We start from the raw sequence: 21598 nt of genomic DNA, 5'->3' as shown, positions 1-21598 counted from the left end.
AATTAATTTCAACTAATTTAGTTAGCAGGACCATATTTACACGATTGTATGTTGACTCGAATGTAAGTTGATTCCACCATATTGCATGTCAGAAAAAAAAAAAAAGTGTGCCCGTGGCACATTCCAAAATGAAAATGTATTAGTCACTTGACTGCTCATCCACACTTTGTGCCATTGTCATCACTAGTGCTGCTGTCGTCGTCGCTACTGCAGCCCCACAGCACATCATTCTAACATCGTCATCCACTGAAACCCTCTGCTTTGCAAACAACCACAGCACGTAGTTGTCTTGCAAAATCGCACACTTCGCAAACAACCTTACCATGAAATCGCATGGAATAGCCGAAAATTTTGCGCCGCGGAAGCCGCTACACCCGCATCACCCGTTCCGAAACATCGAACTTGCGGCCTGGTGCGCAGTAGCTCATTTCTTTGTCGTAAAGAATGACAGCCATCTTGAATGTAGCCGTGAACGAGCACCAAATGCTTACCGGCCCCGGAGCACAAATAACGATTGATAAAGCACTACATTAAAAACTGGTAAAACGTGGCCAACAGTCAAGTCAAATGCGTCAAACGGAGCCAAAGAGAAGGCATGCATGTGCGATGACGACTTTTCCATCAGCTACCGACACTCCTCGGAAGCGCTTTCGTTCTGAATAGCGGTGCTACTGTGATTGGAACAACGACCCTTCCATCAACTATTAACACTCCCGTGAACAAAAAAAATAGAAAGGAAAAATCCTTCTGAAGAAGCATGCAGATTACCTGAATGCTACTGGGTAGAGCTGTAGAACAAACATAAAATTGCAACCATGCTGTAGCATCCCTGATATCTCGTTTGGCTCATCTTTATTTATGGCGCCATGCTTTGGTTTCGATTGTAAGTCGACTCCCCCCATTTCTGATTCTCAGATTAAAAAAAATAGGTTGACTTACAATCGTGTAAATACGGCAAGCCCTTTCAAAACAAAGTATTTACTGTTTGCTAACTGTGCTTGTGTATGCATTTGTCACAGTGGGAAATGCATTGCTATTGTGTCAGTAGTTTCCGTCTGACCAGGAAGTAGAGCTAGCATGTAGTGATATTCCCTAATTTATAACTGCATATTGAATCATGTAGGCCATCAAGCAAGACGTCATTCGGAGCATCACTTCAAGATGCGAGATCCAGTGTGAGGATATGCTGCTCATAGAAGATGAACAGCATGGTATGTTGTTTCCTCTTCATTTCAGTGTGTGAAATATGTAAAGTTCTTGCAGACTGCATAGTGCCTATTAATATGACACTCTCTCGACCGGTGGCTCTTAGCCATTGATGTGTCAAAGACCCCTGAGCATTAGTGATGAGGACTTAGGGTAGAGGTATTATGATGAAAGGAGGGCCGGTTTATCTCCTTCTTTACTTGTGTGAATGTGAGAGTGACTGTTGCTTTTGTACATAGTTGTATATATTTTCCTATCCTTATCCCCCTATCCTTTCTTGCTATCCGTCTTATATTTGTTTTGCCTTCCTGTGCTTGATTATTTAGACTTTTTTGCAGTTACATAATGTTTCTGGGGAGGCGTGCAAACAAAAAATCCAGCGGGAGCAGCCCTGTCGCTGCTTCGCAAATGCGACGACAGGCAGCAGTGGGCTCATGGCGTATATTGATCTGTTTGGTGCAGACCCTTCCCTGGTGCATGAACTGCCGAAGCGAGTGTTTGCTCCATTGGGTGACCGTGGGCTGACTCTGTGTGATTACATCTTCCATGGAGATGCAGCTTGCGATTCTCTCGAGGCCCTCCAAGAACTTCTTGGGCTTGATGTCACAGCGGGAGACATCGAGCTTGATACTGAACACTCTCCAGGTGTGCATCTTGATTCTTTATTTTTTTTTTTGCCTGAACATTTTATCCTGTTTTACATTGTTCAGGGAGTCCTCATATGACTCCTGGTGCCCTGGTGCAAAGGTTAAGCGATGCGCCACTGCCCCAACATGTGGCTGTTTCAAACACAGCCACTGGTGGGGCTTGCGAGACTCGGGTTGCTCTCCCCAAGCAACCTCTCGCAACCAGTCATTAATTCAACTACCACCTGCCATTGGTGGGCAGGTGGTGACTTCACAAGGTCACGTGACCTAGGTGGCAGGAGGGCCACCTGCCTTTTTGCTCACAACGCTGAGTTAATATTTAATTTCCTGTTTGAGTTCAGAAACCATGTTTCCCAAGGCTGACAAGTGTGAGAAAGGACAGGTGTTCATGTTAGTGCACTTTCAGAAGCTCAAGAAAAAAAAAGAAACATGCATGAGGTACTTCTTGCGAGAAAAACAGAGGTGCAGTAACTGTTTCATTCTGACTGGACACCTGAGCCACGAGGTAACCATGAGGTAAGAGATAATGGTGGGAGTTGATGAAGACAGAGCGAGAAAGAGGCACTGTTGTGGAGGGCTCCAGATTAATTTTGACCACTGCTGTTTTCTGGAATGAAAGTCATATCTCCAGTGCATTTTTTAATCTTTTAAGGGAAACAACTGTATTATGTATCGTGAAAATCCCAACCTTACAGTACTTTGAGAATATTTTGACATTGCTTTAGCAGAATACCAGTCAAACCTCGTTATTTCGAACAAGTAAAAAAAAAGTAAAATAGTTCGATATAGCCAAAACTGCATGATAAAATATTTTGTCAGAAACGCATGCAAGAGGAGTGCAGTTTAGTCAGTGAAGGGATGGTAACTCTGGCGATCGTTACTAGAGAAATGTGAAAACCTGGTTTGATGGTGCTCGCGGTGATTCCAGACGCCGCAATAAAAATATTGAGTGCCAGCTAGGTTGGCTTCCCCACACAGCACTGCCGGGGCGCAACGGCAGCAAGCCAAGCGCCAGCTACTGCAGCTTCCCCGCATTACTGCCGTGTCGCGTGGAAAATGGTACGTTAGAGCTATCGCCGTTTTCATCACCTCCGTGACAGCTGAAACAAACGCAGGATGGTTACTGCAAGGATATAAACATCCGTGTCGGGATGCTTTCGATGGGTGCAAGAGGTGTTAACGCGTGCTGACCGCCGGGCTACCGATCCTCTATGCCATTGTATCTTCCATGGTGCTGTTGCCGCGTGTGAACCACAGCGCGAACGCTTGCCACTCCACCACTAGTCATTTATGTAGTGCGGCAAAGCCTGCCATTCAAGCGGGCACCGCTTAACGGTGAGAGTTCGATATATCCATTTCATAGCCAACCGCGTTCGATATAGCCAGTTTCATAATATTCGTGTTCATTATGTCAAGGTTAGACTTATAACAATTCCACGTAACGTCGTTAAACTCTGCTTATAGTTGATGGAAGTGCTGTTTCTATTGAGTTCCTATGCTGTCTTGGACAAAATCCCCAATTGTAAAAACAGTTAAATCCAAAAATGTGCTCGGTGGCCCTCTCAGTGCTGCTGATATCAGTAGCACATCCTTTTGCAGCTGCTGCTGTGCCTCAATCTAAGGTCTAAGTTTTACCTATAGACATGCACACAACTTGTGGCAGTGGTTACCTGGAGAACATTAAGTTAGTACATCATAGCTCGCTGGTGTTTATTGTTTGCACACGCTTAGTTGCCATGAATGTGCCGACGTGATTTAAGAGGCTTCACAGAGTTTGGCTCCAGAGTTTGTGTTTTGACCCTGAACTCAATTTTGCCCTGCCCAAACATCGACTCCCTGTGGTTCCCCTGTTCTTAGTACTGTGAAATTGTAGCAGATATAACAGGCTTTGCCTAACGGGATGAAGACATTACTTCTTCAGGCAGCTGGCAGAGATATTGCACATTTATGGGTTGAAGGAAAACTGAAGACAAAGAAGCAAGAGTGATTGGTTTGGTTGGTTTATTGGGGTTTAACGTCCCAAAGCGACTGAGGCCATGAGGGACGCCGTAGTGGAGGGCTCCGGAAATTTTGACCACCTGGGGTTCTTTAACGTGCACTGACGTCGCATGGCACACATGTAGTACCATGTGCAAGTTCGGCACTGCATGTTTGTGCTTTTATTTGTCCTATGCTGCCTCCATGCTGTTGTACGAATTGTGGAAAACCAAGTGGCCCGTCAGGTTTGATTTCTGTTTCTACCAGGCACAAGCTAATGTGGGCTTTGTACTGTTAGGAATGTGCTAGTATATGGTGTATTGCCACTGAGTAGTGATGTACACTAATGACATGCCAGCAGAACTTTCAGTGGTAATAGGCATCTACAAAGAAAACTGATATAACCAGCTTCTTCAATTCAGTGTGATTGACATTTTACATTGTTTGCTTATGGAGCAACCAACCTTGTGCACAGTCTTGGATTTCTGCTAGGTGAAGGAAGGCTCTGGAAAGGGCATACTTTTAATAATTTCCCTTTTGTAGCTACTGTTTCACTCTGTCCTGACTAGTGTAATGTGACTGGGTTCCACTATACTTGGTTTAAAGCCTGGGTTTAACGCAGCATTACTTGATTTGACATTCAGAAGGTTCAAATATACTCACAAAAGCCATAATGTCTTTATTTTATTCCCAGAAAGCAACCAGCAAGTTATTGATGGTGTTGAAACAGCAGAAATTATTACAGAGGCAACAGAACAACTCTCAAGGGGTCGCAACATGCTCAGTAAGTTGTTTATTAAGTACAAAACGTGACCTTATAGTATTGTGTTTGGACTTAGTAGAGTTTTGTGTTTTAGGAGTCCTGAAACACCCCTTTGTTGATTTGGTTGTGATTGATACCAAGAAATCACTAGGGTGCCTGAGGATAGTGTTGCCTGCTCCCAAAGGAAAAAAAAAACTAATTTCCTCCACATGAGCAGAAAGATTATGCAGTCTCTCTCAGTTTGAACTGTTTCCTTTTCTCTCAGCTTGACCCTAATAGCAGTGTCTGCCGAGGCCACATGTACTATCAAGGACAAAAGTGGTATACTCCACGCGGCGGGAACCGGGGCAACGGAAAATTGCGTTGCCACGCTATCTACAGGCGGCGTCTGGGATCGAGACAGCCAAAGCGAGACCTTTACTATCAGCAGGCATGTCGCATGGCTCGTTTGAATGTTTCGTTCTTTAGTTCGCCAAAATGCTGCAGTTTTTCATTTCTCCGGCTCCCGCCGGGTGGAGTATACCACTTTTGTCCCCGATAGTACATGTATTACATGTACATGTATTTTTGTGGTACCTACTCATGCTACATTGCTACATTGGTTGTTTTACATTTGTGATAGAGTGCATGACTATAACCTTTTCACTGCACATGCTCCAACATGTGAGTGAAGTGAACTCGGCAAGTGAAAAGGTTGCAGTGCCACACAGTTGTTGACGAACTCTAGTGGTGCTCATGAGACTGAACAAATTTGAGCTGTCTTAAGCAGACAACCATTGCTCGCTGCTGAGGGCAGATATCATTTGTAAGAGACTAAGAAGTCCTTTTTGTTCATTTAAGTAAATTTAATTTGTTAATTTGTTTATGTTATAAAATTCTTGTACAGTTGTGCGCATTTTTTTTTGTGAGGCTTTAGAAACTCTTTTTTCCAGATTTTGTTCTTATGCTTACTGATGTCACAATACAGCTGCTAGCTGATTATGCAAGGCAGATAAAACTTGCAGTCTGATTCAGTAGTGCTGAAATCTCCTGCACTGCATATTGCACTGCAAATCATAGGCAAATCAAAGATAATGCACTCAAGTGAGGATAAGCGAAGAAAAAGACGGGAGGAGAAAGTAAGTGTGCCGGGGACTTGCTGTGCACTGTCAGAAACAGCATTCTTGTCAAGATGCTAAAAAAAAGGGATCAAAAAGCAGGTTTTTGCTGTTACCACCTGCCTAATTATCCTGTAAAAGTAATGCAAGTTTAATTAGCAACTTACAGATTACATCTTTAGAGAGTAAAGAGGTAGAAATTTACGGGGATACCAGTTGTGAGCTCCTAGCTGCATTTCTTCTACTTTTAACGGAGGGTTAACTGTGGACACTTATACTACTGTTCTGCTCAAAGTAAAGCGGCAGCAGTCGGAAGTCCCACAAATAGGTCTCGCACCCCACAAATATGTCAGCTCCACACGTAGGTCGACTTCCCCAGTTTCCAATGGCCATTTTTTGGAAAAAGTCGGTACAGCTTCAATGAGTGTGGTAAAGCTTAATGCACTTTTTTTCTTCGTGTAGTGGCCTTGTGTATGAAAAAAAAATACATGATTTTGAAAGTGCCTATTGTGCTGTTCAGCCAAAACTAAAGTGCTACAGTGCAACACTGAAACAACCAATACGAAGCAAAAGTGCTGAAAGGAATGGCACTCTATTGCCGTTCAACGTTCTTTGTGTACTAGAACTGTTTGAAATATTCACTTTTCTTTGTGTACTAGAACTGTTTGAAATATTCACTTCAAGTTGTTCGAAGACAATTACTAATCATTTCGAACCAAAGAACCTCATTTGCACAGGCCTACTGAAATTTTTCTCACTTTTGCGAGTCGAAACAAGGCAACATGATATGGCAAGATGACTCGTGGTTTAGATGTCCTATTTTGCTTGAAATGGCAAGTGTTCATTTTGCAATCCAACTGAAGCTGAGTGATGCAAGGCTTGCAACTGAGATATGTATGTGATAGTTTTTCTTCATTGCCAAATATCTGACATTACTAATCTGTAATCTGTAATCTCACACTATTGTATTATAAGATGCAAAGAATGCTGTGGCATAAGTTTATCCAATAACTGCTTTCATTCTTTGATTACAGTCCCAATTGCTAGTGCAGCTATAGCTGCTCTTGGTGCTGGGATTTCCTACTTGTTGCTCCAGGACTGAGTTCACGTGCAGAACTGGAAATTCACAGAAGCAAAAAAATTTAACATGGCTCACTGCCTGTTTCTGATGTTCCATCATTGTCATGAATGATTGATGTACAGAATTAAAAAGTGCTTCTAAAAAAGAAAAAATTGTCTGGAGATTTGTGTAAGCTGTTCGTGTTGATTCTGTGGGCGCATGGATGGAGACTGAAGTCCTGGGTATGTGTGCCTGTGGTTATTGTACCTAAAATAGAGCTGCTGGGGCTTCACTGTGCCATTCTCTTTGGAGCCTTATTTAGCCTGTCACCATGAATGGGGGTCTCTGGCTCTTTCACCCCTTCTTTCATGATACAGTGGATAGATGGATGTTAGGAATGTCCCTTTTAAGAATAGGGTGGTGGCAGGTGCCTCCATGCGTTCATGATACAGTGGATAGATGGATGTTAGGAATGTCCCTTTTAAGAATAGGGTGGTGGCAGGTGCCTCCATGCGTGGTATTTTTTTTATATTTCTCTAACCAATCTGTTGGACTTGAAGGTGCTTTCTAAGAATCCCCTCTTTTGAAATATGAATTCCATTGATTTCTATGCTATACCAATTTTGAATCCTGAACTTTCGTTATTAGGCAGCCCCTGCCCAGCTTTTAATCCTCCAACCATTTCTTAGTAACATACACTGCATAAGTGTTCACACTACCTTTGTTATCTCTTAACTTATGGGATTGTAATAGGGGTTATAAATGTGTTCTCTCCACTTAACTGCGGCTGACAGAGTTAAAAACCGCCAACCCCACCCAGTGATTGCGAGCGCTACCGAGCACACGCCGACCACGGCAGGCCTTGCTCTGATGGGGAACAAGGGAACGACACTTTGGCTGACATAGACATGGCATTTATTGCTGCAATGACAGTAATGCCAACTAGCAACAAAATATGCTAAGGAATAGAGGTCGCCCGACTCACCAGCAAGGTTAAAAGCGAACGTTCGCCCATGCTAGGTCAGGGGAGAAGCTCCGGGGCTGGACGGGATGAGCTAGGGGGAAGATGTCCCCACTAAGCCTTGCCTCGCTGGTGGAGAGTGGAGCGCCACACACCGGCACGCCAGTGCGCGTCGAGTTCCCGAGCCGAAGAGCGAGTGCTATCCCCCGTGCACGCGCACGTAGCAATCATGCCGTCCGTGGCGCTTTTGACGCTGTGACGCCAGCGCCCTCTCTTGTTAGTTAAATAACTAGACACTAGGGAGGACCCATCGTGGGGGAGCAAACCGAAGGGGATGAGCCCCCCCACAAACTCCAGGGCCTCAGGGATACTAACAGTGCTTTCGTTGAAATCTGGATGAATACTGCTGCATTCTAGCAAAGTATGCTCAATTGTTTTTACAGATTTACCACACAATGCAAATGTGTCATTATCTTGGTTAAATTTCTTTTTGCAGCTTCACATTCTCAGACACCCTTATCTCACTTCAAACAGCAGGGTAGCACTTGAATTATCATTCGGCAGAAGAGTGTCCACCCAGAGTTAAAAAGATGTGGCAACATGGAAGTTAAAAACTGCAAAAAACATTTATTTAACAATCAACTTAAGTACTAAAAGCTTTCTTCTTGAACAAAAAGGTGTGACACTCTGTCACACATTTTCCTATATTTCAACAAACATTCAACTTAAGTACTAGAAGCTCTCTTCTTGAACTAACAGGTTTGACAATATTTGTCACACAATCTTTGTCACACAATATTTGTCACACAACATTTTTCTGTCACACAACATTTTTCTTTGTCACACAACATTTTTCTTTGTCACACAACATTTTTTGTCACAACAAAAAGCAGTACACATATCCTTGAGATATTTAACACCCCATCCCCACTGGTGGATGGCTTCTTTGAGTGCTCCTTGGAGCTCCAAGTCTTGCGGCAAATAGCCTTGTCTTTTTCCCAGGGCATTGTGGAACAAGAGGAAAAAAACAAACAAACTAAGTTTTAGGCTCACAATATACACATTACCCATTACAACTCTCACAACCAAGAAACACAATGCAAAGCATTAGCTTTTACTGCATTTCAATCATGTACTGCATTTCACTCATACATGCAAGTCACATATAACCACCAGTTTCAAAAATAATGACAGCATTGCTCCTAGCATTGCCTGCTAGTCAGCAGTGTGTACCCCCTTTGCCAAAAGTAACTGAGCAACGGGGTTTACTTCTCAGCCATATTGTGGAGCCCTTGAGGCATTCCTATGAAGCATTCCTACGATGCAAAAGGTCATGAAAGGTGAGGACAAGGGTTCTCCTTACCTAACAGTTTTAGAGCTTAGTGGCTGCCGTAAGTGCCCCGTTACAAGGCTAAGAAGAAGAAGCAAAACCTGTTGATCGATCACTTTTGAAAAAAAGATGGCACATGCGTATGACATGAACCCCTAGTAATGGCTGCTTGTTTCCCGGTTTCAATGTACTCATACTGGCTTGTCTGCTTCTTTTGATGGAAGGAATTGAGTCTCACATTGTTATCTTGCACTGAAATGGAACCAGTTCACAGTATGTCGGGCATGTAGGATAGTCTCATACCGCATTAGTCTGGCAGTTTGGCTTCTTTGCCGTACGGCATTTTGAATACAAAGAAAAAAAAAGTTAGTTAGTTATATGGGGTTTTATGGCGAATAAGCAACTATGGCTATCATGCGCCAAACACAAGAAAAAAAAAAAAGAGGACGGTCGAATGGCGTAGTTCAGCCAAATGCAAATTAGGTGAGCTAAAATTTTGGTTTCACTTTGCTTCTGGTGTTTGAATCCATTATTCACAGCTGGAAGTTGTTTGGATAGCAATAATGAGTTGATTCCCATATACGCAGACTTGATCATTATCTACTTTACATTCATAGATTCCTGGGAGTCCTCGTACCACTCCCTGGCAAGGGCTGCCGTCGATGGGGCTCGTGAAACCCAGGTTGCATTTCCCGAGCAACCTGTCGCAACTAATCATTAGTTGAACTGCCACCTGCTGCGGTTGGCAGCTTGCCCACAACCTGATGGGCAGTGGCAAGTGAGCACCCTGCCAGGTGTATATATACACACACACCTGGGCAGGTTGCCCACAACCTGGTGGGCAGCCTGCCACAAAGCAGGCTTCAGACAGATAGACGGACGGACAGAATGGCCACTATAAGTGCTGGCGCATTAGAACATTGGGTACCCTGTTAAAACAAATGACCTCGTCATTGCTGGAAGTTTAACCGAATGGAACTGTCCAGCAACTAAATGCTTCTCATCAGCTCTGCAATAGTTGGGATTTAATGTGTACAGGGTCATCCTGAAAGTAATGCCTCATATTTTAAAGGAGACTACTAAGAACGCAACAACAAAATAAAGCGAGATTTCAGCTACATAGTCACTGTTCAACATAGTCACCACCATATGTGATGCACCTTTGCCATTAAAGGTGCACTGAAGAGGAATCTGAACTCATATTTTTACCGCTGGAACTCGATCTACACGTTCCGAGCGTTCTTGTAACTTCGAATTATTGCCCTGTGCGGCCGATTTCCCTAATTTAAATCGGATTAATGTTGGGCACCCGCCTTTTTTTTTTTAATTCTCCGCAAACGGTGGAAGGAGTCGACCAACCTTTTACCCAGTCCCATGGCGGCTTGCCGTTCTGCCATCGGCGGAGTGATACGTAGCGATCGGCGAAAGCAAAGAGTCCATGTGTGTTTTTATTTCCGTGGGCCTAATTTGCAGCTATGTAGTCTTTGACTAGACCTATTTATTCACGGAAACCTAAAAGAAACAAAGTAAAAGCGAAAGCAAAGTCGCCACGTGACTGCCTGAAAAGCACTCCACGCGTTAGTAGACTCCTCCCACCATATGCGGGGAATTAAAAAAAAAGGTGGGAGCCGGGCTTTAATCTGATTTAATTAGGGAAATCGGCCGCACAGGGCAATAAATCGAAGTTTCTAAGAATGCTGGGAACGTGTAGATTGAGTTCCCGCAGCAAAAAGACGAGTTCAGATTCCTCTTCAGTGCACCTTTAATGATTGCAGCCTGTATATGGCACTCGTAAAAATTTGAACCAGTAGAGGAAAGCCACTTTCTTACAGCTGTGCAACATCTCAGTCTGGAAAATGCTACCCCATATCCCACATAGCCTATCTTTCATTAGACCGAAGATCTGCAAGTCTGAAGCCACTAAATCTGGACTGTATGGTGGAAGTAGCAGAATAAACATGAAAGTTGGGCAAGTTGCTGATGGGACACTGGCTGCGACATGTGAACTAGCGCTAGCGCAAATAAAACAGCGAACAGAGGCAGAGAAACAAATGGGACACACGCTAGTCCCGTCTGTTTCTCTGCCTCTGTCCGCTGTTTTACTCGCGCTAGTTAACATGTCATGAGGCAGAATGGCCGAGCAAAAATTTGCAATACGCTCCATGGTTGTCAAACAGTGGCGTGGGCCTGGTGTTGCAGCAGAATTCTGTCTTCTATAGTCTGACTCCAGAAATTCGGACTTTCAACCTAGTGTCTCTTCGAAATGTTCGAACTGACTGTTTCTCGAGAGTCCAAGACATCCAAAAGAATCACACCCTGGCTATCGCAATAGGCTGTGCATATTGCTTTGCTTGCCCGTTGGTCTGTCTTGAGCTTTAGCGTTGAATTCACGTCGCCACTCCTTGGACTGTCTTAGCGATACCAGCTCCAGCGGTTGCTCATGGCAACCTTGCTTTCGCCACTGTCTTTAAGAGTGGTGCTGGTTGCTGACTTTGCAAGACACATGGAAAAGCTGTGGTAATAAACAAAGAAGGGCTTTGTGCTTTGTTTGTGAGTGGCATGTGCTAAGTAGGATTATGTGATTTCGTTGAAACATTCATGGTGATGCCACTAGTCTACAGTGTATGGAGCCTGACTTTGGCGGAAAATTTTAATTTGTTTGCACCAGGGGTGCATTGCTTGGGACTTAATGATGCCCTATTTAATTTGTATGCACATTTGGCTGAGTGCAAAGATGATGATTAAATCAATTTCTTTTGTTAATATTGCATTCCATAAATTTTTGCCTGCAGGTGTACTCTACATGTTGAATGTGCTATAACGTACCAAACTAGGGTGGTTCTGGGCCCTTTCAAGTAAGCATGCCAAATGAAGCTGCTCTCATTGCAGTGCCTTGTTGGCGTACCTTTGATATAAAGAATGGGTACTGTAGTAGGTCTGCAGCCGTAGGCCGGGCATGTGGCCTCTGATTCAGCAGGGAGTCGATAATGATGTACTCCTCACTCGGATGTTGCTGCAGTTCCTAATGTGCAATGAAACTTATTACCACACACCTTGAAGAGTTATGCCACAGACAGAGACAGCGGCTTTCCAGTAAGTACAGTCGTGAGTAAAAAAGATTAGCACACATGACGGAACACCGGAGCACAGGAATGACAACGCGTGGCGCTGCGGGTGATGAAGAGGCTGTTAACGAGAGTGCCGGGCTTTTCCCATTCTGCAGTATTAGGGGGGTTCAGCAGGCTCTCACGGCCCAGCAAAAATTATATCTCTGTCTCGCCCTCTCATTCTCTCTCTCTTTTTTTTTTTAATACAGCCTTTTGTTCCCTCGAGTTCATTTTGACAGACCATATCGGACATAAAGAAACAGCAATAAAAAAGAAGCCATCTTTGCTCATGATAACCGAGCCAAAATAAATGCCGCATGCACAGTCACGTAGGGTTGGCACTTCGACGCTCGGGCGGTGGCACGTTTGATAAAGCTTACTTCCTGCCGTCCCCCCCTATGCTGCAAACATGGAAACGACCCGATAGGCAGGTCTGCGAACCGCAGCGCCGCGTGGTGAGATATCACAATGCTGATCGCCAGTGATTTGTGCTAATATTTTTTACTCGCGACTGTACGGTACCTGAATTTTTGCAATACTCGCACATGCAGAACAATCTGGATGACAATGTCAGCAAAATAATACAAACATACTTTTTATGTTTAAATGAAAACTGCTCTTTCGAGAACGAAGACAAGCAGTCACGGTCTACACAATGCCATGGAGTAGTGCACTGAAGACAGGAATTCAGTTGTTCGTATTCCTTCTGCATGTTCCCCATGCAGTCCCTAAATAGAATACAAGAAAATCTGTTTTTCAACATTTTATAAATGAGCCTGAACGAGGAAAAACAAATGAATAAACTTGGCTACTACTGTCAATGATGCCTATGTAGTACTACTTTTCTTTGTTACACCCCACGTATCCTTCATGGATAATGGCCAGGACAGATTTGGTGAGAGTAAACTTATGAATACAATTAGGCTGTCATTAGTGCATTGTCACTTCAGTCATGCTGCCAGTAAAAGTGTGGCATGATAATTCAAATGCGAACAGTTTTACCTTGCCAGTCTCAAACTCTGTTGCAACCATCTTGCTATCTACCTTAGACCAGACTAACCATGTGCCATATAAGCTCCGTTGTAACCTACGCATGGTACCTTCTTCCTTAAAATTGCTAACTTATAAAAAAACACTTGTGCAACCTAGACTTGAATACGCTTGCACAATATTTGACCCTCATCAGTCCAACCTTATCTCAGCCCTTGAATCTGTTCAGAATCGTGCCACTCGCTTTATTCTTTCAAACTACATGCAATACTCTAGCATATCCGCCTTAAAGTTCCAACTACAACTTCCTTCTCTCGCTTCCCGTCGCCGAATTTCACATCTCTACCTTTATCACCGGTTTTTCCAATTGTTCGCCCCGTGACAGTCAGCTCATTCTACCAGTACGTCTAACACCCCTCACAGGCCATCCTAACAGAGTAATCCCACATCGTGCCCGCACTGCTACACTCCAGAAGTCATTTTTTGTGTGCACAGCTTGTGACTGGAATGACCTTCCCTGCGGCTTAGCGCCAATTCCCGATCCTGCCCATTTCAAGTTTGCCATCGAGGAAGCCGTGTCATCATCATGATTGCCACGTAACATTCACTGTTAACCGCCGTTCTTGGGCCCACCCCTCATGTAATGTCCCATCAAGGACGCTTGAGGTTCAAATAAATATATAAATAACTAAATAAATAAATATAAGCTGCAGTTATTAGCAACAGCACATCTAACACGTTTTCAAAATCTAATCTCTAAACTAATCTAAACTAATCTAAATCTAAATCTAATCTCTATCTCAAAATCTGAATTCTAACTCGTTTTTAAAATTGGATAGCACTACTCTAATGTACTTTTAGCTGTTGCAGTTACTGCATTTGCCCATATGCAGCGCAAACACAACTAATGCGAGGGTCACTTTTGCCAGCATGGAATAGGGGGAAAAAAAAAAAAGACACGAAAGTAATGCTAAGAAGAATGAAGCTGCAATATGATGAAAGTTTGTGAATGAAAGTACCTCAAAAATTTGCCATCATCTCCTTTCTTATTGTCATCACAAGACATTTCCTTCCTTCAAGAGCGATTTATCCTAACTTCTGCCAAGTGTAATTTAAATTCAGTGCTTCTGAAAACGCATGGGTGAGTCTCTACTGAGGTGACTACAGCAAGCAGTTGAAACTCACTTAGCTTGGGTGCTGAAAAATCTGTGAACAGAATTGCTTTCAGTTTGAAAAAAGCGGCACACTGGGTGTGAAAGCAACATCTTTGAAATGGCTCCTTGAAGCCAAAAACGCCCGAGGAGCCCAGTAAGAAAAAAAAAACAGTGGCAACGCACTGCCACTGTTAGACCAGGCCCCGCTGATCTGCTTATAGGATTGATTCAGTGGTGGCAAAAGGGATCTGCATTTTTGAAAGATGCATTGGTATGCAATATGCCTTGTCTACAAGTCCAGTACTAAACTTGTTATTCCTAGATGGCACAACCAGTTGCTTCTTTAAAAATGAGCATTTATTGTGCTTCTAAGCTATTTTGCCTAGTCTTCACAAGAGATGACTTTTTGGTTCACGAGTAAAAAAAACTTGTTACATTCGAGGAAATATGGCATTTTCCATAGCTCTATATACTTCATTCCCATCAATTAGTCTCGCTTTGAGGTTTTTAATCTACAAACAATTTTGAATGCATGGCAGAAATGTCAGGTTTTGCAGGCAAGAATCCAGTTTTTGTTTTTTAAAAGTTGTGGCAGCCAAACAGCCTGCTGCATGATGTAGGCATTACACACAGGCATGAGTTACAAGCACATCTTAATGTTTGAAATGATCATACCGGCTCTTCGTCAGAGTCACAGTTCCTGGAATAGCTCTGACCTCGCGTAGCTGCAGGGAAAAGCGCCTACAAAGGAATGAATACAAAAAAAAAAAAGGCTTAACAAAACCAACAAAACTGCTTTTGAGAATTGTATGATGCTGTGTTGCTGGGAAAATTCTGCATTCAATAAAACCATATGCACAATGTAGAAGCCATGCATTGTAGTGTTTACTTTTCGCTCAAGTGGCGACTCCTAGCAACATACAGTTTCAGCCATAATAACGCAGAACAGAGATGAAACTCCCCTCATGACTTACCTAGTGAAAACTGGGAGGTACTTGATACATTGCTGTCAAATACCACTGGCATGGTCACATACAACCACAAGAAAGAATATTTTCCATACAGAACACATGGGAAAAGTTCAAACACTGCACCATATCATTTTGGCTGCATCTGTACATGGCTTTATTGTGAAAAATGCCCAATTACACCATTTACCCCTGTGCCTAAAGACCAAAGGTATGTGTAACATCTTCCCAGTGACAAGAAGTCAACATGTTTGATTAAGCTGCACCTTCTTTATCAAAACCTTCGGGTGTGCTATGTGTCATTATGTGGATGGTGAGCCTGAGGATGAGCTTTGTTCGCTAGCAATGGCAAGCTCTGCTATTCATCTCAACACTAAAGGAGATGCATGAAGACAACGTGCTATAGTTGGTGTTATCGAAATACCAGCTCCAATGGCAACCATGATAAAGTTCACCCAGGCTATTGCTGTGGCAGCAGTTACTAAACCACGAACTGATCAGCATAGCTTTGCTGAGGTGCAGTGAGTCTGGCCTCAAAGTGCTGTGTGCATTCACCCTAACGAGATTATGACCCTTGAACTAAAGAACTAATGACTAGTGCACTGCATGATCCAATCCTGTTGCTAATAAAGGTTGCAAGCCCATGAAGCAAAGTTCTGTTCTTGTTGCTTCTGTTTTCTCCTTTCGTGGATAATTAAAAAACCTGCTTCAGTTTAATATTTTTCACAGTACAATTAACTTCAAATCAATGAATTCATATTGTATGTTCAAGAACCACAACAGTGGCTGAAAGAGAAGCTAGTTCTTGTATCACAGAACAATTCTTTGCACACAAAGACAGCACCAATTAAGCTTTACAGTGCAGAATTTATAAAAATCACCCTGTCTGTGGGTGTCAGTAGAGGCAGCTATAAATTTCAAGCAAATCATAGTTTAATCAGCTGAAAATTTCAGCACATTATCTGCACTGAATTTAAGACCATACAAATTGATTTTGCATGTCCAGACTAATTTGATTAATGGCACCAATCTTGCAGGCCTACTGGAGATCACTTGACACAAGACACTGCGTAATACTTCTTAGCCATTACAAGAGAAAAGAACGTTCTTAAAGCAAATGTTTCCTCAGGAAACTTACCCATATCATAAGTAATCCAAATGCATACATGTCACTTGCTGGTGTTGGATCAGCATTTGGGTACTGAAGCTCGGGAGCCGTGAAATCGAGATTGTCGACAAGAGGCAATTGAAAACTCTTGCCCTATAAAATGAAGCCAGAAGGTCCTGTTAAATGCATGTAAGGTGCTTAACCCTTGTAATGCCCAAGCAACAAAAATATTGGAGAATACTGTATTTACTCGCATAATTTGCACATTTTTTTTTTGTGTACATAAAGGCTTCAAAAAGGAGGTGCTCAAATTACGCGAAAATTTTGTGAACTTGCTCTAAAAATTGTAGAAAGGTCATAACTCACAATACATACTGTATGTTGCTGCCTACAAGTCGACCCCCCCTCCCAACTCGCACCCCTCACTGCCCAAAAAAAAAGTTGACTGCAAATATAAGGTAGACTACACGTCACAGTGATTATTCGTTTGATCAAACCAAAATAGCCGAATAAGACAAGAAATTCAGTTATAAGTTACTTAGCGGCCGTGTCTAATGCATTGTTTGAAAGGTGAAAACAAGCAACTAAAATTAGGTGTCTATAGTCTTTTAACAGTCTACCGTACATGTTGTGCTGGGCGTTACAAGGTTTGTGTGTTAGCAATACCTAATCTTGTAAGTAGAGGTGTGCAAATATCAAATTTCTGGTTGCAAAGTGAAAAAAAAAAAATTAAATTTGTTGCAAACCAGATCGGATATTTTAACAGTTTTCAAAATTAGTTTAAATTAACAAATGCTTTTTCATAAAACACAGCTATGAAAAGAAAAAGCTCCAGTTATACTTTACTTGCCATTGGCATAGTTAATTATACCCACGAGGCCTCATCACCATCATCATCATCATCAGCCTGACTATGCCCACTGCAGGGCAAAGGCCTCTCCTATGTCTCTCCAATTGACCCTGTCCTTTGCCAGCTGAAGCCACCGTATCCCCGCAAACTTCTTAATCTCATCCGCCCACCTAACTTTCTGCCGCCCCCTGCAACGCTTGCCTTCTCTTGGAATCCACTCCGTTACCCTCAAGCACCACGAGGCCTAACAAGCATTTTGTTTTGTTGGAGTTGTCTGGACAACACAATTCCAATCAGTGAAAAAAAAGGAGGACTAATACGACAGTATGATTTAGTGCTTGCCAAATGTTGCAATGAAACATTGCAAGGTGGACAAATACCTCCCTACTGGTGGATTGACGTCTGAGGTGGCTGTGGCAAAGGAACTGCACACTACACTGGTGGCAAAATGCAGGACTGCTCATGAAACAGACGATGAGCAGCAGCTTAGACTACAACACGAGTGGGGCCAACACCTCCACAACCATCCGTCCACGGTGCAGTGTTGCTAGGGGGGCAAAACGCAACGTCTTGGCACCACTAGGTTCTACTGCCCTCACTGTTTTCAACGGGTTCTGCACCATGCCGAAGGAGGGCAGCATGGCTCCGCACCAGAAAGCTGAAATTTCTCACTGGATCCAACTAGTATTAACTGGAACAAACTGCAACCAGCTGGAACAGTCCAAAAACCCAACTGGTTCCAATTGAGATCAGCTGAAATTTCCACTGGATCGAACTGGAGTGCTGAATGGTGTTAATTGGAACCAGTTGGCAAAGTCCAATAAGCTAACCGGTTCCAAATGGTTTTAATATTGGACTACAATTGTAAGAATTCCATTTGGAACCAGTGGATTACATCGAGGCACCCTAGCACGGCACAAATTGTCCACGGGCGTGTGGATTACTCAACATACGCAGTACTCTTGCTTCGCTGACATGTCACGTACTGTGCGTATGCTGCTCAGGATCAGAAAGAGCTCGTTTCGGTTTGGCTCCATGCTCTCCCTCCAATCTGGTGCCAAGATCACCTGCGGCACGCTGGTAACAGGAGCTAAAAGCATTTCACGCTGTGATTCTTCAAAGTGTGTGGTCAGACACCTTGTTCCACCATGAGTGATATGAAAAAGGCAACTTGCAGAATCTTGCACGAGGTCTAAGCCTATCAGTGCTCAAATGCAACCGGGCCATACGACAAACGACAGAGAGGAAAGCAAAGAGGACGCCTTTGTACAGTTTTGCCGACACTTTAAACTCTATTTTCAGGCAATTTGCCTAGATACTGTGGTTTTGCCAAGGTTAGATATATGAAAGCCAGTGGAGTATTTGATTGCTGCTGAATATTCGAAAATTCTGAACTACCCATTCCTCGAATCGAAGATGAACTCAATAAGAAGCGTATTCAATTCATATTTGAAATTTCAAATATTCGCATACCTCTAATTGTAACCCACATGAACAGTGGAAAACTGTAGAGTTCTTAGATATCCCAGCATGGCAAGACTCTGTCTGAAATACTTGGCAACACCTACTACTTCTTTCCCCAGTGAAAGAGCACTTCCTGTGGCCGAGGAAGCTGTCAATGGCCAAAATGACAACATCAAACACTTTTCTGATTTTTACATCACAACCTACAATACTGTCTGCATCTTATGGAGAAGAGGCAGACAGCATTCAGAGCCCTTTGAATTTAGGCTGTGGCTAAAGGTACGTCAGACGGACCTGGGCATTCTTTTCCCGAGTACATTGGGCGGATCTGACCAGTATTCTATCTCCAGCCATTTGATTCTCGCTTGGTAGTCCGTTCGGTTCGTTCTTGTTGTGCTCCTTTGGATTACCAGCTACGAGGAAAAGCCTTTGAGTCAAGAATATTTACTCATTGCCTGGAACAGGCGTGGCGTTCATTGCATGTGCCTACTTCGAGAGTGCCATGCACCATGCAATGAACTGTTTGTTGTGGTACGCGCATTACAAACACCATGATGGATCCTCCGGTTGCACCGTTCGCCGCACATCGTTTGGTTGCGTCGTGCGAACTGCAAAATTACTCCTGGATATCTGCAGGCCAACATATATGGGGCTCACGTACTTTTCTGCTGTGTGCTGAAGTCCGCTTTGTGAACTTGAGGTTTGTTTTGTTGCTGTGACCTCCTGTCCTCCAATCAAAGTTGAATGTGCGCTGCATCCATGCTCCAAGTCGTGTGGTGATGGCAAAGGGGGGCCATTCGGCTTGTTCTAAGCTCGAACAAGCTGGCGTTTGAACTCCATGTGCACAAACTTTTGTGCAAAGACCAAGCTGCAAGCAGCTCACTTTCCTAATTCTCCCCTCAAAAATGTCGATGTTTGCCCGGAAGTGACTCGTACATGCTTCCTGCTTTGTGGTTGCCCCTCCCCTGTGTTCTTGTGTATTGTGATTGAGTACATATGTCCTCAACGCGGCAGGTGCGTTGGCCTGGTTATCACCATTAGCAACCGTACTTCTCAAATAAATTCGACATATTTACTTAATTTTCCATGGCTGTGAGGCGGCGTCTAAAAATTTTGAAGAGTTTGCCGGTAAAAGAGCTAGAATGATATTTATCGCGTATTACAGGCGAGTGCTCTGCAGGGCGAGATGCACATTGTAACGAGTCGCAAGCATACTGCTGCGTTTCATGGGTCAGTTCAGAACTGCCACAGGCACAAATCCTGCCGATAAGTTGCTTTAATTACGAGCGGAACAAGGTGACAGGTTACAAGACTGTTTACTAAGCCAGATGAAAACACCAAGTGAATACAGATCTGCTGGCGTATGTTGCGTCCCTTGCTGCTTGCATACACGATGGTAGTGCTCGTTGCGCACAACTGAGCCTGAAGACTGAATTTTGAGAGCACTGGGAGTTGAATGTAATCGCATACCTTTATAATCGCAGACCCTTCAGGCATGCCAGATGGTTTTAGTAATGATGAGCGGACGAGCTAGATATGATTCAGCCTCACCGCACCGACTAAGCGAGAGCCAGAGATATAAGAATGGGTGAACTTCTCTTTGCAGCTCCTCGAAAGTAGCAAATGTGGCGTGCACCTTGCAAAATAAACGCTTCGCAGACAAGATCGCGTAGGAAGCAGCACTGGTGCACTGGCAGCATGACATGCATATGTTGGATGTGACTTTAGCCGTCGACCTACCGTGATGTCCGCCGTGCCTCTGATGAGAATGAACTGGGTCTGTCGGACATATCTTTAGACCCCTCCCTGAATTTAATGCAAGCTGGTGTTCTCCTTCTTGTCAAATACTGTATTTACTTATGTAATTTAGGTCTGCACATAATTTGCGCACCGCCAACTCTTTACCGGGATCTTTGAAAAAAAAAAACCTTTTACTCACGTATTTCGTGCTCTCTGCTGCTCCAAACCACCAGCATGTACACAGGTGTGCGCAAGGCAGGCTTGGGAAGATTGGTACGGCCGTGTCGCCGTGCACGGTTGCAAAAGGTGCAAGTGGCGAGGGCACGAAATGAGCACCGTTTACCCGACTTGCTTGCGCCCGAATCCGAAACTATAGGACTGTTTGCTGTTCAGTTTGCTGCTAATTAGCCGGGCCGCACGCGAGGGCGCCATTTTATCACGCTTGTTATCTCTTTTACCTCCTACTGCTGGCTTCGCGATTGTATTGTTACGCGTTTATTGCTTTGAGCTGGGGCGCGCGCTGTCATGCCATCCTGCAGGGAACTACATAATGTGGGGCGGGGTGGGGGGGTGTGTTTCTTATATTTCGAATCAGTTTTTTTTTGCCAGCATGGGGTGCGATATGGGGGCCTGGTCTATGTAAAGGCGGCAACACACAGTATATATTTTGAGTTATGACCTTCGTAGCATTTTTTACGACGTGTTCAGAAATGTTCACGCAATTTGCGTACCCTCTTTTTGAAGCTTAATTTAAAGAAAAAAAAAAGTATGCAAATTACGCGAGTAAATATGGTACTTCGTAAATACTAACCTGTAATCCGCATCGTCTACAGCACTGGCGACCCTCCACAACAAGCAGCTTACACAGTGAGCGTTTAGCGTTGCAACAGTCTGTATTTCACACTGAAGAGTATGTGATAGCATTTTCCTAGAGGACACAGCTACAGAGCCTGTAGTGCTTTGTTTCCATCACAACTCCAAGCATGTACCAAACAAGAGTACACCCCAGCATAAAAGAGGGGCAATCATCGCCTATCCACCACCCCCCAGTGAGGTACTACCATCCCGTGGTATTTAGTTATATCAAAGCCTTTTGGGCCTGTCCTACTGTTGTAAGAACATATATAGTGTTTCAATTTGTGGTCACGTGGACGAGGGCCTTATCTTTAAGGTTAT

At 43.6% G+C, this 21598-nt stretch overlaps 2 protein-coding genes across 2 annotated transcripts in view; one reads left to right on the top strand and one right to left on the bottom strand.

Annotated features, from left to right (window-relative positions):
- LOC149351675 (protein odr-4 homolog) overlaps positions 1–6943 on the top strand; it is a 55580-nt gene extending 48637 nt beyond the window's left edge. The window contains exons 8-11 of the mRNA XM_089581024.1: positions 1124–1211; positions 1669–1851; positions 4525–4614; positions 6725–6943. Coding sequence (XP_089437150.1) covers positions 1124–1211; positions 1669–1851; positions 4525–4614; positions 6725–6792 — 429 coding nt within the window. The 3' untranslated portion in view covers positions 6793–6943. The remainder of the gene's footprint in view (positions 1–1123; positions 1212–1668; positions 1852–4524; positions 4615–6724) is intronic.
- A 1371-nt stretch (positions 6944–8314) lies between these two features.
- LOC149351674 (serine/threonine-protein kinase 31-like) overlaps positions 8315–21598 on the bottom strand; it is a 106574-nt gene continuing 93290 nt past the window's right edge. Inside the window, exons 20-23 of the mRNA XM_089575626.1 lie at positions 16399–16521; positions 14968–15033; positions 11947–12063; positions 8315–8702 (exon numbers count right to left, since the gene is read on the bottom strand). Coding sequence (XP_089431752.1) covers positions 8625–8702; positions 11947–12063; positions 14968–15033; positions 16399–16521 — 384 coding nt within the window. The 3' untranslated portion in view covers positions 8315–8624. The remainder of the gene's footprint in view (positions 8703–11946; positions 12064–14967; positions 15034–16398; positions 16522–21598) is intronic.

This window comes from Amblyomma mixtum, chromosome 3 (genome assembly GCF_055824585.1).
Source record: "Amblyomma mixtum isolate Tamu chromosome 3, ASM5582458v1, whole genome shotgun sequence".
NCBI lineage: Eukaryota > Metazoa > Arthropoda > Arachnida > Ixodida > Ixodidae > Amblyomma > Amblyomma mixtum.
Note: the sequence above shows the minus strand (reverse complement) of the source record. Positions and strands in the feature narration are given on the sequence as shown.